This window comes from Xenopus tropicalis, chromosome 4 (genome assembly GCF_000004195.4).
Source record: "Xenopus tropicalis strain Nigerian chromosome 4, UCB_Xtro_10.0, whole genome shotgun sequence".
Lineage (NCBI taxonomy): Eukaryota > Metazoa > Chordata > Amphibia > Anura > Pipidae > Xenopus > Xenopus tropicalis.
In genome coordinates this window covers 151,307,887-151,324,428 of record NC_030680.2, presented here as the reverse complement: position 1 = coordinate 151,324,428, position 16,542 = coordinate 151,307,887, and the positions used below count along the sequence as shown (strand labels likewise).

The 16,542-nt window shown below is 53.2% G+C and overlaps 1 protein-coding gene across 1 annotated transcript in view; it reads left to right on the top strand.

The window, feature by feature from the left end:
* The window catches only part of atg7 (autophagy related 7), a 39,697-nt gene that overhangs the window by 9,034 nt on the left and 14,121 nt on the right, over window positions 1–16,542 (top strand). Inside the window, 6 exon segments of the mRNA NM_001129922.1 lie at window positions 2,844–3,038; window positions 4,291–4,491; window positions 6,385–6,500; window positions 6,590–6,665; window positions 8,237–8,317; window positions 11,845–11,967. Of these exon segments, the coding sequence (NP_001123394.1) occupies window positions 2,844–3,038; window positions 4,291–4,491; window positions 6,385–6,500; window positions 6,590–6,665; window positions 8,237–8,317; window positions 11,845–11,967 (792 nt within the window).

The window sequence follows — 16,542 nt, the reverse complement described above, 5'->3', positions numbered from 1 at the left end:
TGGAATGAACCTTTGATGAGACAGAATAGAATAACGAGTTCTGTTAATCAGCTCCAGTCCCAGGGCAGCCCCCCCCCCCACTTACTGCTAATTACTTGTCTTTCATGTCATTAGCAGGTATAAGGGCACTGCCATCTACAGAGGTGTCTTTAGGGTTATAACTGGCATCACTGCCATAGTGCCCCCCAGAACTGGCATGGAAGGTATAGATACGTCCTGTAATATAATCCTTAATGTATAGCTGTCCCATGCCTGGTAAACAGTATGGGGGGTAATTATAGTCTGTGGCTGTGGGATAGCAGGTATAGTAGGGAGAGATGGTGCCTATAGTAGCAGTGGGGGGATAATAGCCTCTGGGAAGGGACTGGGGCTGTGGGATAGCAGGTATAGTAGGGAGAGATGGTGCCTATAGTAGCAGTGGGGGGATAATAGCCTCTGGGAAGGGACTGGGGCTGTGGGATAGCAGGTATAGTAGGGAGAGATGGTGCCTATAGTAGCAGTGGGGGGATAATAGCCTCTGGGAAGGGACTGGGGCTGTGGGATAGCAGGTATAGTAGGGAGAGATGGTGCCTATAGTAGCAGTGGGGGGATAATAGCCTCTGGGAAGGGACTGGGGCTGTGGGATAGCAGGTATAGTAGGGAGAGATGGTGCCTATAGTAACAGTGGGGGGATAATAGCCTCTGGGAAGGGACTGGGGCTGTGGGATAGCAGGTATAGTAGGGAGAGATGGTGCCTATAGTAGCAGTGGGGATAATAGCCTCTGGGAAGGGACTGGGGCTGTGGGATAGCAGGTATAGTAGGGAGAGATGGTGCCTATAGTAGCAGTGGGGGGATAATAGCCTCTGGGAAGGGACTGGGGCTGTGGGATAGCAGGTATAGTAGGGAGAGATGGTGCCTATAGTAGCAGTGGGGGGATAATAGCCTCTGGGAAGGGACTGGGGCTGTGGGATAGCAGGTATAGTAGGGAGAGATGGTGCCTATAGTAGCAGTGGGGGGATAATAGCCTCTGGGAAGGGACTGGGGCTGTGGGATAGTAGGTATAGTAGGGAGAGATGGTGCCTATAGTAGCAGTGGGGGGATAATAGCCTCTGGGAAGGGACTGGGGCTGTGGGATAGCAGGTATAGTAGGGAGAGATGGTGCCTATAGTAGCAGTGGGGGGATAATAGCCTCTGGGAAGGGACTGGGGCTGTGGGATAGCAGGTATAGTAGGGAGAGATGGTGCCTATAGTAGCAGTGGGGGGATAATAGCCTCTGGGAAGGGACTGGGGCTGTGGGATAGCAGGTATAGTAGGGAGAGATGGTGCCTATAGTAGCAGTGGGGGATAATAGCCTCTGGGAAGGGACTGGGGCTGTGGGATAGCAGGTATAGTAGGGAGAGATGGTGCCTATAGTAGCAGTGGGGGGATAATAGCCTCTGGGAAGGGACTGGGGCTGTGGGATAACAGGTATAGTAGGGAGAGATGGTGCCTATAGTAGCAGTGGGGGGATAATAGCCTCTGGGAAGGGACTGGGGCTGTGGGATAACAGGTATAGTAGGGAGAGATGGTGGCCTATAGTAGCAGTGGGGGGATAATAGCCTCTGGGAAGGGACTGGGGCTGTGGGATAACAGGTATAGTAGGGAGAGATGGTGCCTATAGTAGCAGTGGGGGATAATAGCCTCTGGGAAGGGACTGGGGCTGTGGGATAACAGGTATAGTAGGGAGAGATGGTGCCTATAGTAGCAGTGGGGGGATAATAGCCTCTGGGAAGGGACTGGGGCTGTGGGATAGCAGGTATAGTAGGGAGAGATGGTGCCTATAGTAGCAGTGGGGGATAATAGCCTCTGGGAAGGGACTGGGGCTGTGGGATAACAGGTATAGTAGGGAGAGATGGTGCCTATAGTAGGGGGGGTAATAGCCTCTGGGAAGGGACTGGGGCTGTGGGATAGCAGGTATAGTAGGGAGAGATGGTGCCTATAGTAGCAGTGGGGGGATAATAGCCTCTGGGAAGGGACTGGGGCTGTGGGATAGCAGGTATAGTAGGGAGAGATGGTGCCTATAGTAGGGGGGTAATAGCCTCTGGGAAGGGACTGGGGCTGTGGGATAGCAGGTATAGTAGGGAGAGATGGTGCCTATAGTAGCAGTGGGGGGATAATAGCCTCTGGGAAGGGACTGGGGCTGTGGGATAGCAGGTATAGTAGGGAGAGATGGTGCCTATAGTAGGGGGGGTAATAGCCTCTGGGAAGGGACTGGGGCTGTGGGATAGCAGGTATAGTAGGGAGAGATGGTGCCTATAGTAGCAGTGGGGGGATAATAGCCTCTGGGAAGGGACTGGGGCTGTGGGATAGTAGGTATAGTAGGGAGAGATGGTGCCTATAGTAGCAGTGGGGAATAATAGCCTCTGGGAAGGGACTGGGGCTGTGGGATAGCAGGTATAGTAGGGAGAGATGGTGCCTATAGTAGCAGTGGGGAATAATAGCCTCTGGGAAGGGACTGGGGCTGTGGGATAGCAGGTATAGTAGGGAGAGATGGTGCCTATAGTAGCAGTGGGGGGATAATAGCCTCTGGGAAGGGACTGGGGCTGGGGGATAGCAGGTATAGAAGGGAGAGATGGTGCCTATAGTAGCAGTGGGGGATAGTAGCAGAGAGTAGGTGGGAGATACAAATAATAATAATGGCAGTTTCCCTTCCCAGAGAGACGCCAGAACTCGCTGCTCGTGGGCTGAGGGGGGGGGGGGCTCTATAGGAGGAGATATCAGTGTTCCTATTGGGCTGAGTTCGTTGGGTTCTCGTTGGACACAGAATAGAATTTGTGGTTCTCGTTCTCCTTCCTTTAACCCTTTCACATTTGTTCCTTCCCAGAATGCCAGAGGATTTAACCTGAGCATCCCCATGCCGGGGCATCCGGTCCATTTCTCCCAGGAGACCGTGCAGCAGGCCCAGAGGGACGTAGAGAAGCTGGAAGCTCTGATTGGCCAACACGATGTTGTGTTTCTGCTGATGGACACGCGGGAGAGTCGCTGGCTCCCTACGGTCATTGCTGCCAGTCAGCAAAAGGTACCAACTGCCCTGGGGGCTCGGAGCTGCTTATAAGCTGAGAACATAGGGGGTTTGTGGTCAGTGAACCAGAGCCCCATCTGCCCAACGCACTGACTGGACCCCTACTGTAAATGATAAGGATATTAGCAGTCACTGAGGGGTTCTGTGCCCCCCATATAAAGGCACAAGGCTGCAGGCTGAGTTATACAGGGAACTCTGAGTATCACTCATGTATTATAAGGGATAATGTACCCCCTACTGTAAATGATAAGGATATTAGCAGTCACTGAGGGGTTCTGTGCCCATATAAAGGCACAAGGCTGCAGGCTGAGTTATACAGGGAACTCTGAGTATCACTCATGTATTATAAGGGATAATGTACCCCCTACTGTAAATGATAAGGATATTAGCAGTCACTGAGGGGTTCTGTGCCCCCCATATAAAGGCACAAGGCTGCAGGCTGAGTTATACAGGGAACTCTGAGTATCACTCATGTATTATAAGGGATAATGTACCCCCTACTGTAAATGATAAGGATATTAGCAGTCACTGAGGGGTTCTGTGCCCCCCATATAAAGGCACAAGGCTGCAGGCTGAGTTATACAGGGAACTCTGAGTATCACTCATGTATTATAAGGGATAATGTACCCCCTACTGTAAATGATAAGGATATTAGCAGTCACTGAGGGGTTCTGTGCCCCCCATATAAAGGCACAAGGCTGCAGGCTGAGTTATACATTTACCCAGAATCCTTTGCCTGGGGGGGGAGTGCACACAAGTCTGAATTTACAGAATTTCTGCTTCTCTTGCACATTTATTTTGTTACAACCCCCCCCCCCCCGGAGTTATTTCCCCCCGTGGGTGACACATCAGTGGGATTCAGAGGGGGTTTTGGGAAGTGTTAGTCACTCAGCGCCTGTGGAGGTGGGGGGGGGGGGTTAATAAGAGACAGTTCTCTCATGTGGTTCTGTATATTGTGGTGCTGCCATGTGACTCAAACGTTATTGGCTTTATTTTCCCTTTAGTCTGGTCCAGTCTGACTCTCACACAAACCCCGCCCCTCTAGTTTTCATCTCCTTGCAAGAGAAGAGGGGGGGCCCCCTGGCAAGATAACAAGGCCAAAGCCCCAGGTGTGTGGGGGGGGGGTGCCTGTGACAGCTGGAGGGCCACATCCTGATACTATTGTTGCACATTGTAACGTTCTATTGCCCCCAAGCAGGGGCAGTTCTCTCTGTTCTACCCTCAAACCCTGTGTATTTGGCCTTTGCAGTTGGTCATTAACGCGGCGCTGGGCTTTGACACGTTCGTAGTGATGAGGCACGGCCTGAAGATGCCAAGGAAGGCGGGCGCGGCTGAGTCGTGGGCAGACGGTGCCAACTCCTCCGATCTTCTGGGCTCCTCCCTTTTCTCCAACATCCCTGGGCACCGGCTTGGCTGCTATTTCTGTAACGACGTGGTGGCACCAGGAGATGTGAGTTGGGCCAGTTATGCCTTGTGCCCCCCAGGCGTGGGCAGTGTATGTGGCGGGGGGAAAGGGGTGAGTTGGGCCAGTTATGCCTTGTGACCCCCCCCCCCCCCAGGCGTGGGCAGTGTATGTGGCGGGGGGAAAGGGGTGAATTGGGCCAGTTATGCCTTGTGCCCCCCCAGGCGTTGGCAGTGTATGTGGCGGGGGGAAAGGGGTGAGTTGGGCCAGTTATGCCTTGTGCCCCCCCCCCCCCCCAGGCGTGGGCAGTGTATGTGGCGGGGGGAAAGGGGTGAATTGGGCCAGTTATGCCTTGTGCCCCCCCAGGCGTTGGCAGTGTATGTGGCGGGGGGAAAGGGGTGAGTTGGGCCAGTTATGCCTTGTGCCCCCCCAGGCGTTGGCAGTGTATGTGGCGGGGGGAAAGGGGTGAGTTGGGCCAGTTATGCCTTGTGCCCCCCCAGGCGTTGGCAGTGTATGTGGCGGGGGGAAAGGGGTTAGTTGGGCCAGTTATGCCTTGTGCCCCCCCCCCCCCAGGCGTGGGCAGTGTATGTGGCGGGGGGAAAGGGGTGAATTGGGCCAGTTATGCCTTGTGACCCCCCCCCCCCCCCAGGCGTGGGCAGTGTATGTGGCGGGGGGAAAGGGGTGAGTTGGGCCAGTTATGCCTTGTGACCCCCCCCCCCCCAGGCGTGGGCAGTGTATGTGGCGGGGGGAAAGGGGTGAGTTGGGCCAGTTATGCCTTGTGCCCCCCCAGGCGTTGGCAGTGTATGTGGCGGGGGGAAAGGGGTTAGTTGGGCCAGTTATGCCTTGTGCCCCCCCCCCCCCAGGCGTGGGCAGTGTATGTGGCGGGGGGAAAGGGGTGAATTGGGCCAGTTATGCCTTGTGACCCCCAGGCGTGGGTAGTGTATGTGGCGGGGGAAAGGGGTGAATTGGGCCAGTTATGCCTTGTGACCCCCAGGCGTGGGCAGTGTATGTGGCGGGGGAAAGGGGTGAATTGGGCCAGTTATGCCTTGTGCCCCCCCCCAGGCGTGGGCAGTGTATGTGGCGGGGGGAAAGGGGTGAATTGGGCCAGTTATGCCTTGTGACCCCCAGGCGTGGGTAGTGTATGTGGCGGGGGTAAAGGGGTGAGTTGGGCCAGTTATGCCTTGTGCCCCCCCCCAGGCGTGGGCAGTGTATGTGGCGGGGGGAAAGGGGTGAATTGGGCCAGTTATGCCTTGTGACCCCCAGGCGTGGGTAGTGTATGTGGCGGGGGAAAGGGGTGAATTGGGCCAGTTATGCCTTGTGACCCCCAGGCGTGGGCAGTGTATGTGGCGGGGGGAAAGGGGTGAATTGGGCCAGTTATGCCTTGTGCCCCCCCCCCCCCCCAGGCGTGGGCAGTGTATGTGGCGGGGGGAAAGGGGTGAATTGGGCCAGTTATGCCTTGTGACCCCCCCCCCCCCAGGCGTGGGCAGTGTATGTGGCGGGGGTAAAGGGGTGAGTTGGGCCAGTTATGCCTTGTGCCCCCCCCAGGCGTGGGCAATGTATGTGGCGGGGGGGAAAGGGCACGGCCACCTACCTGCCCTCTGGGCCACTCACCTACCATTGGTACTGCATTGGATCAGACTGGTATTGCTCATGGTGCTACATGCCAGTCCCACCCAGGGGGATGCTGCCAGCCGTGCCCAGCCCCTAGAGTGACACATGTAATGTATAAGCCCACCCTGTAGCCCCCCAAGGGGTAAGGGTAAAGCCTGTCTCTCCAGCTGCCCAGACCCCTTTCTGTCAGTCTGTGGTATCCCGTGGGGGGGAGCAGCTGGGTACGTGCCCCAAAATTTATTCCAAGCAGGAAGGGGTTAATTGGCACATTATTCCCGCGCTATAGAGCAAGGGGCCACATTGTGCCGCGAGTGACTCCGTGTGTTTCAGTCCACTAGGGACCGCACTCTGGACCAGCAGTGCACGGTGAGCCGACCGGGACTGGCTATGATCGCCGGAGCCCTCGCTGTGGAGCTCATGGTGTCCGTTATCCAGCACCCCGAAGGGTAACGTTTGTACCTCTGTACATAGGGGCGGCCATATTGGCCTCAGGATGGAATCTTCATTAATGTCGGCACCTTTGATCTAATTGCAGAGGTTACGCAGTCGCTAGCAGCAGTGACGACCGTATGAATGAGCCCCCAACTTCCCTTGGGCTTGTGCCCCATCAGGTATTTACTGCTTCCTACTCCCACCCTATATACGTACTGGGTACTTCCTACCCCCACCCTATATATGTACTAGGTACTTCCTACCCCCACCCTATATACGTACTGGGTACTTCCTACTCCCACCCTATATACGTGCCGGGTGCTTCCTACTCCCACCCTATATACGTACTGGGTACTTCCTACCCCCACCCTATATACGTACTGGGTACTTCCTACCCCCACCCTATATACGTACTGGGTACTTCCTACTCCCACCCTATATAAGTGCCGGGTGCTTCCTACTCCCACCCTATATAAGTGCCGGGCGCTTCCTACTCCCACCCTATATAAGTGCCGGGTACTTCCTACCCCCACCCTATATACGTACTGTGTACTTCCTACCCCCACCCTATATAAGCACCGGGCGCTTCCAACTCCCACCCTATATAAGCACCGGGTGCTTCCTACTCCCACCCTATATAAGCACCGGGCGCTTCCAACTCCCACCCTATATAAGTGCCGGGCGCTTCCTACTCCCACCCTATATACGTACTGGGTGCTTCCTACTCCCACCCTATATAAGCGCGGGCACTTCCTACTCCCACCCTATATACGTACTGGGTACTTCCTACTCCCACCCTATATAAGTGCCGGGTACTTCCTACTCCCACCCTATATAAGCACCGGGCGCTTACTACTCCCACCCTATATAAGTGCCGGGCGCTTCCTACTCCCACCCTATATACATACTGGGTACTTCCTCCTCCCACCCTATATACATACTGGGTACTTCCTACTCCCACCCTATATAAGCGCGGGCACTTCCTACTCCCACCCTATATAAGCGCGGGCACTTCCTACTCCCACCCTATATACATACTGGGTACTTCCTACTCCCACCCTATATACATACTGGGTACTTCCTACTCCTGCCCTATATAAGTGCCGGTCACTTCCAACTCCCACCCTATATAAGCGCGGGCACTTCCTACTCCCACCCTATATAAGCGCGGGCACTTCCTACTCCCACCCTATATACATACTGGGTACTTCCTACTCCCACCCTATATACATACTGGGTACTTCCTACTCCTGCCCTATATAAGTGCCGGTCACTTCCTACTCCCACCCTATATACATACTGGGTACTTCCTACTCCCACCCTATATACATACTGGGTACTTCCTACTCCTGCCCTATATAAGTGCCGGTCACTTCCTACTCCCACCCTATATACATACTGGGTACTTCCTACTCCCACCCTATATACATACTGGGTACTTCCTACTCCTGCCCTATATAAGTGCCGGTCACTTCCTACTCCCACCCTATATACATACTGGGTACTTCCTACTCCTGCCCTATATAAGTGCCGGTCACTTCCAACTCCCACCCTATATAAGTGCTTCCCCGACCCAATCCCTCCTGCCCCACACTCAGCTGCTATAGTGCAGTTACACTGTTCAGACACAAGATGGCACCGCGGTTCCACTGAGTTTTCTTTCCCCCCAGATATTAGTATTCTGGTGTTTTTAACTTTTCGTGGGGATATTTGGGTTTTTCTTATAACATTTCCTGTTCTTCCATTGCAGATCCGAGGCTTTTTGTCGAGGTTTGATAATGTGCTGCCAGTGAGCCTGGCGTTCGACAAGTGCACTGCCTGTTCTCCCAAGGTACGTGATGGATTTGCCCCATAGTAATGCCCCGATACTCACACTCAGCTGAGTGTTAGACATGTTCCCTCTGGGGCTTTTTGCTGGGCCCGGCCCTCTGGTTGTACTTGGTGCCGGTGTCAAGGTACTGAGACTTGTGGGTACCGGCCTGCCCGTGGGTACCAGCCTGCCCGTGGGCGAGGGCTGAGCATTCTGGGAGTTGTAGTTCAGCTTGAGAGTTGCAGGTTCGGTCCGTGGGTACAGGAAGAACCACTTGCCCAATATTGTGGGCCCTGTGAGGTATTTGGCAGTAGGTGCTGTGAGGAAGTTGCCCAACTTACAGGGTCACTTGTAGGGGAGGGGCAGGGAGTGTGTCACTCAGGCAGTGGGTGGGGCTAGAGCATAATGATGGCAGCTTGTAGGGGAGGGGCAGGGAGTGTGTCACTCAGGCAGTGGGTGGGGCTAGAGCATAATGATGGCAGCTTGTAGGGGAGGGGCAGGGAGTGTGTCACTCAGGCAGTGGGTGGGGCTAGAGAAAATGATGGCAGCTTGTAGGGGAGGGTCAAGGAGAGTGTCACTCAGGCAGTGGGTGGGGCTAGAGCAAACGATAGCTTGTAGGGGAGGGGCAGGGAGTGTGTCACTCAGGCAGAGGGTGGGGCTAGAGCAAACGATGGCAGCTTACAGTATCTAATGCTAATAATGCAATGAAAGGATGAGGAGGGGAGGGGTTCGACTTCACGCAGCTGAACATCTGTTCCGAGCAATAAAAATGTCTATTTTTGGGGATCCATTTACCGCAGACCAAGAAAATCTTCATTTCCATATTTAATGTTAGAGTCCCCGTGGGATGGGGGGGGGTTGTTTGTACGGAGCAGCGGTAATTGCCGCCCAAACACAGCAATACGGTTGCTCATCAGGAGGCTGAAACCCAATCTGCCCCCCCCCGGCTCTGCTCCTGGCTCCGCACTTCATTCGCTTTGTGCAACTGGGAACAAAGTGAGTGTTTGTGGGAGGATTTCCCCTTTAGTTCTTGGGTGCAATCAAGCAGCAAAAACATAACAAAGGGCCCTTTATGTGGGGGGGGGGGGGGGGGGTCTCTGCCATTGTCCCGCCGAAGGCTCTGGCTGCCTGGGCAGAATGATATGCCAGTGGTACCGTGGCACAGCACCGGGCATCAGTACCAATAGGCTTATTCACCCAATAATATTCATTATTATATGTTATTTACATGGCGCCAACATAGTCTGCAGCGCTGTACAGAGATTATACACCAGTCGTGGCCCTACAGTGGCCAAGGGCCCTATCCAATGAGATGAGTGCTCTTTGCAGTGACTGTCAGTTCCAGGCCCATATTAGGAGTCCGCTGGTTGGTTCCCAGGGGAGGCTGCTGATGGTTCTGTGCTGTTTGGGTTGGTGCTTCCTTTAGGGGACAGTGAAATCACTGCACGCTTCCAGGCCCATTTCCTTCCTGTACTCCCTTCCTGTTTGCGCAGCCTGAGCCCCCCCGGGGGGGGGGGAACTTTCCTCTTTTGTGATGGGCAGGAAGGTTTCTCCTTCACTACAGACCTGATCCTTTCTGATTATTGTCCCAACAGGACCTTCTGCTCCATTGCCTAAACCCCATGATTTTATTTATTGTGGTTACAGGAGGAAATTTGGGGTACCTGTACCCTATTGCCCACTGAGATGCCATTGGTCCTGCCTCCCATTTACTGCCCCCCCGGCCTTAGCAGCTTCCTACTGGCTCTGGGCCGTGGGGCTTATTATCCATGGGCAGTGTGTATAATGCCCCCCTGAATATAATCTTTTGCCCACCCCTCTATCAGCAGTACATGGACCTGCCCCGGCCAATATAACTGCCCCACTGCTTTAGTTAACCCTGTGTGGCATTTGTAGCCCCTGACCCCCATGTTGTGCCTCCTGCGCTCCATCGCCATCTTCCATTTGCTGCAGGTTGGGCGCTGAGCTGCCAAACAGGTTTCTGTGTAGAAGAGCTCGCGCCTCACCCCCGGCCGCCACATGTCCCAACACGAAGCCTCACACAAAGCGGCCGCCGTGTGTCAGAACTTGTACTGTGTGCAAAAAGGGCCCATTGTCTCGGGCGCCCGGGGCTCCTGCGCTGGATTGGCAGGAACTGATCATTCCCCACGAGGGGATGGCTCCTCCCACTATAATCCAGGCAGATCCCCCTCCTCTCCCCAAAATTCTCCTCTCCTTGTAGCACAACCAGTGTTTATAGCCCCATTAATGGGCAGGGGGGCCCCGCTGAGTAGTACTTGGGTATCATTGTTCCGTACCCGGTATCTAGCGCAGGAGGGAGTACTTGGGTATCATTTTTCCGTACCCGGTATCTAGCGCAGGAGGGAGTACCTGGGTATGATTGTTCCGTACCCGGTATCTAGCGCAGGAGGGAGTACTTGGGTATCATTTTTCCGTACCCGGTATCTAGCGCAGGAGGGAGTACCTGGGTATGATTGTTCCGTACCCGGTATCTAGCGCAGGAGGGAGTACTTGGGTATCATTTTTCCGTACCCGGTATCTAGCGCAGGAGGGAGTACCTGGGTATGATTGTTCCGTACCCGGTATCTAGCGCAGGAGGGAGTACTTGGGTATCATTTTTTCCGTACCCGGTATCTAGCGCAGGAGGGAGTACCTGGGTATGATTGTTCCGTACCCGGTATCTAGCGCAGGAGGGAGTACTTGGGCATCATTGTTCCGTACCCGGTATCTAGCGCAGGAGGCAGTACTTGGGTATGATTGTTCCGTACCCGGTATCTAGCGCAGGAGGGAGTACTTGGGTATCATTGTTCCGTACCCGGTATCTAGCGCAGGAGGGAGTACTTGGGTATCATTGTTCCGTACCCGGTATCTAGCGCAGGAGGGAGTACTTGGGTATCATTGTTCCGTACCCGGTATCTAGCGCAGGAGGGAGTACTTGGGTATCATTGTTCCGTACCCGGTATCTAGCGCAGGAGGGAGTACTTGGGCATCATTGTTCCGTACCCGGTATCTAGCGCAGGAGGGAGTACTTGGGCATCATTGTTCCGTACCCGGTATCTAGCGCAGGAGGGAGTACTTGGGTATCATTGTTCCGTACCCGGTATCTAGCGCAGGAGGGAGTACTTGGGCATCATTGTTCCGTACCCGGTATCTAGCGCAGGAGGGAGTACTTGGGCATCATTGTTCCGTACCCGGTATCTAGCGCAGGAGGGAGTACTTGGGTATGATTGTTCGTACCGGTATCTAGCGCAGGAGGGAGTACCTGGGTATGATTGTTCCGTACCCGGTATCTAGCGCAGGAGGGAGTACTTGGGTATGATTGTTCCGTACCCGGTATCTAGCGCAGGAGGGAGTACTTGGGTATCATTGTTCCGTACCCGGTATATAGTGCAGGTGAGGTTACTGAGCCCCTAACAAATGTAAAAAAGGGGCCCCATGACGCCGCTGCCCCTGCAGTAATCCCTGTTATTGCCCCCCCACCCCCCGCATTACACTTAGGGCCCCATAGGAGGCACAGGAGGTGATAGTGTGTTCCGCTTGCTCTGCAGGTTCTTGATCAGTACGAGAGGGACGGATTCCAGTTCTTGGCCAAAGCTTTCAACTCCTCTCATTCATTCCTGGAGGATCTGACCGGCCTGACGCTGCTGCACCAGGAGACCCAGGCTGCGGAGGTGGGTGCCGGGGTGGGTGTGGGGGTGGGTGCCGGGGTGGGGGTGGGTGCAGGACTCCTTATTCACAATCACACACATGAGGCTGGCACTGGGGGTTTCTGCTGATTCATGAGTCAGGTTCCAGCAGTGCAGCCTGGGAACCCAGGGCTGGGCGTTCTAGGGGTGGGACATGGCTTGGGGTACTTGGGGCGGGACATGACTGGGGGTGGCAGGGGGTTCTGGGAGTGGGACATGGCTGGGGGTGGGATGTGGTTGGGGGTTCTAGGGTTGGGACACGGCTGGGGGTTCTGGAGGTGGAGAAGCACCCCAGTGTGTCGGCAATGCCTTTAAATTAATTTATTTGCAGAAATGTACAAACAGCACAAGCTTTCAGGGGTGACGCCTTCTTCAGGTGCTTGCACCTTCCACATGTTGGATATGGAAATTCCGTTGCTATGGATCTGTTTCCGGTTGCAGTGGATCCGGGCCAGGCTAATAATAGCGCCACAGCTCTGGTTACTGCCGGGTTATTACAAGAACCGGTTACTTCATCCGACTGATATAGCCCCCACCTGCCCGCGCCATTCCTGCCTGATCCGCGCCACTTCCCTCAGATACAAGCGCTGGTCCTGTAGGTGTAACATGGAACTGGGTCAGTACAGTATTGTGTAACCCGTGTCTGTGGGGCAGCCTGCAGCCTTGTGCCTTTATATGGGGGGCACAGAACCCCTCAGTGACTGCTAATATCCTTATCATTTACAGTAGGGGGTACATTATCCCTTATAATACATGAGTGATACTCAGAGTTCCCTGTATAACTCAGCCTGCAGCCTTGTGCCTTTATATGGGGGGCACAGAACCCCTCAGTGACTGCTAATATCCTTATCATTTACAGTAGGGGGTACATTATCCCTTATAATACATGAGTGATACTCAGAGTTCCCTGTATAACTCAGCCTGCAGCCTTGTGCCTTTATATGGGCACAGAACCCCTCAGTGACTGCTAATATCCTTATCATTTACAGTAGGGGGTACATTATCCCTTATAATACATGAGTGATACTCAGAGTTCCCTGTATAACTCAGCCTGCAGCCTTGTGCCTTTATATGGGGGGCACAGAACCCCTCAGTGACTGCTAATATCCTTATCATTTACAGTAGGGGGTACATTATCCCTTATAATACATGAGTGATACTCAGAGTTCCCTGTATAACTCAGCCTGCAGCCTTGTGCCTTTATATGGGGGGCACAGAACCCCTCAGTGACTGCTAATATCCTTATCATTTACAGTAGGGGGTACATTATCCCTTATAATACATGAGTGATACTCAGAGTTCCCTGTATAACTCGGCCTGCAGCCTTGTGCCTTTATATGGGGGGCACAGAACCCCTCAGTGACTGCTAATATCCTTATCATTTACAGTAGGGGGTACATTATCCCTTATAATACATGAGTGATACTCAGAGTTCCCTGTATAACTCAGCCTGCAGCCTTGTGCCTTTATATGGGCACAGAACCCCTCAGTGACTGCTAATATCCTTATCATTTACAGTAGGGGGTACAATATGTAAAGTATTAGTGTGAATGTGGCTCAGTCACGTTTATGGATACGCTAATAATTATTAGAGGCCTACGGGGGAGTTGGGGGACGGGGCCACAAGACCCAGGGGATACAGAAGGGAGAAATAAATGGAGTTTCCCCTGAGGCCAATGAATGGATTGTTCCTATGACGGCGCCTGGGAGTGGGTGTCAGGGAGTTGATAGAGAGGAAAGTTTCTGTGAGTCACTCTGAGTCACTTTCCATCTTTACTGTTTCCCCTCATCCCCTGTGGCACGAGATTCCCCTTCTCCTATTGGCTGCCGAAATAACTGCACCACCATGATCAGCCGGGCTTCTCTTTGCTATTGGGCCTGGGATACAGATTGTAGCGGTTGAGGTTAAAAAAGGAACCAATTAATGGAATTCAGTGTCTGGCAGAAATAATTCAGCTGGATGGAAGGAGGGGGGGGGTCCAATCACAAATTGTCTCCTGTAAAGGCAAAGTTTGGCCAAAAACAGTTAAAAAGGCTTCTATCCCTTCCTTGTATCAGGAGTCAGAACCAGCAGTGCAGCGAAGGGAAAGGGACAGACACAGTGACAGTTACACATAACTATAAACCCAGTGAGAATGAGGAATGAATGGATATTGGGGAGTTGTATCAGGAGTCAGAACCAGCAGTGCAGGGAAGGGAAAGGGACAGACACAGTGACAGTTACACATAACTATAAACCCAGTGAGAATGAGGAATGAATGGGTATTGGGGAGTTGTATCAGGAGTCAGAACCAGCAGTGCAGGGAAGGGAAAGGGACAGACACAGTGACAGTTACACATAACTATAAACCCAGTGAGAATGAGGGATGAATGGATATTGGGGAGTTGTATCAGGAGTCAGAACCAGCAGTGCAGGGAAGGGAAAGGGACAGACACAGTGACAGTTACACATAACTATAAACCCAGTGAGAATGAGGAATGAATGGATATTGGGGAGTTTGTATCAGGAGTCAGAACCAGCAGTGCAGGGAAGGGAAAGGGACAGACACAGTGACAGTTACACATAACTATAAACCCAGTGAGAATGAGGGATGAATGGATATTGGGGAGTTGTATCAGGAGTCAGAACCAGCAGTGCAGGGAAGGGAAAGGGACAGACACAGTGACAGTTACACATAACTATAAACCCAGTGAGAGTGAAGAATGAATGGGTATTGGGGAGTTGTATCAGGAGTCAGAACCAGCAGTGCAGGGAAGGGAAAGGGACAGTGACCCATGGCAACCAATCAGATGTAAGCTTTCATTGTTCTACCTGCAGCTGGCTGGAAAAAGCAAATCACTGATTGGTTGCTATGGGTTACTGCCCAGTGTTTATAAATGTGCCCCAATTAACGCTACAATCAGAGAGGAGTTCAGTTCCATCCCACTGACACTCAGATATTTATTGCCAAGTTAAATATAGGAGTTGGCAGAAGGGCACCTTGGCACGGTGGGAGGGGCTTAGTACTAACTGAATTCAGTTGCACAGAGTGAGGCCCTTGTGGCAGTGGGCAGGGTAGATGGAGTGCAAGCTCCTCTGTCCCCCCGGGAACAATCGGGGATAATGGGGCACTTGCAGTTAAGGGGAATGAGTTATGGAATAAAGGCCAAGTAACACGAGTTCTTCCATAAGGAGGAAACATTCTGGTTCTGACCCGGCCCATCTGGTTTCTGTTTGGGTTCTCTGGAACTGATCTTTAGTTACTTGTTGTTTTACCAACAGTGTCGTGCAGCGTGAGCGTGAGTGGGCAGCGGGAGTGGGCAGCGGGAGTGTGCAGCGGGAGTGTGCAGCGGGAGTGGGCAGCGGGAGTGGGCAGCGGGAGTGGGCAGCGGGAGTGGGCAGCGGGAGTGGGCAGCGGGAGTGGGCAGCGGGAGTGGGCAGCGGGAGTGGGCAGCGGGAGTGGGCAGCGTGCAGCGTGAGTGTGAGTGGACAGCGTGCAGCGTGAGTGTGAGTGGGCAGCGTGCAGCGTGAGTGTGAGTGGGCAGCGTGAGTGTGAGTGTGCGCAGCTCCTCCCAGCACAAACACGCATTAAGGCGCTATGAGATTTTGTTGGAAACAGCTGTAGCTTTAAGAACTCTCAGTGTCCCATTTGGACCGTGTTTCTATCTGCCTGGCCCGACTCCAGAACCTCTTTATTTCCCCCCAGAGCCCAATGGAAGATGAGTTCTAATAGCAAAGCCCTGAGTGGCCCTCCCTCCGAGGTGGGTGGCAGGGAGTGAGTGAGAGTGGGAAACAGAACTCGGGTGAAACAGAGGCCGGAGAGAGGGGGAGCTGCCATGTTGCTGTGCGGGGGATTGGAGATTGGTGCTCTGCTTATGTAACAGCCCTGGTAATGAGATGGGGAGGGGCATTGAGATGGTGGGAGGGGTGGGGAAAACACTATGGCACCTCCTACCCATATGTATAAATAGAAATATACAGAGAAGGAATGTTCTGGGCACACAATAAGCTGTACCCCCATACTGTACTGTCTAAGGGAAACACTATGGCACCCCCTACCCATATGTATAAATACAAATATACAGAGAAGGAATGTTCTGGGCACACAATAAGCTGTACCCCCATACTGTACTGTCTAAGGGAAACACTATGGCACCCCCTACCCATATGTATAAATACAAATATACAGAGAGGGAATGTTCTGGGCACACAATAAGCTGTACCCCCATACTGTACTGTCTAAGGGAAACACTATGGCACCCCCTACCCATATGTATAAATACAAATATACAGAGAAGGAATGTTCTGGGCACACAATAAGCTGTACCCCCATACTGTACTGTCTAAGGGAAACACTATGGCACCCCCTACCCATATGTATAAATACAAATATACAGAGAGGGAATGTTCTGGGCACACAATAAGCTGTACCCCCATACTGTACTGTCTAAGGGAAACACTATGGCACCTCCTACCCATATGTATAAATACAAATATACAGAGAAGGAATGTTCTGGGCACACAATAAGCTGTACCCCCATACTGTACTGTCTAAGGGAAACACTATGGCACCTCCTATA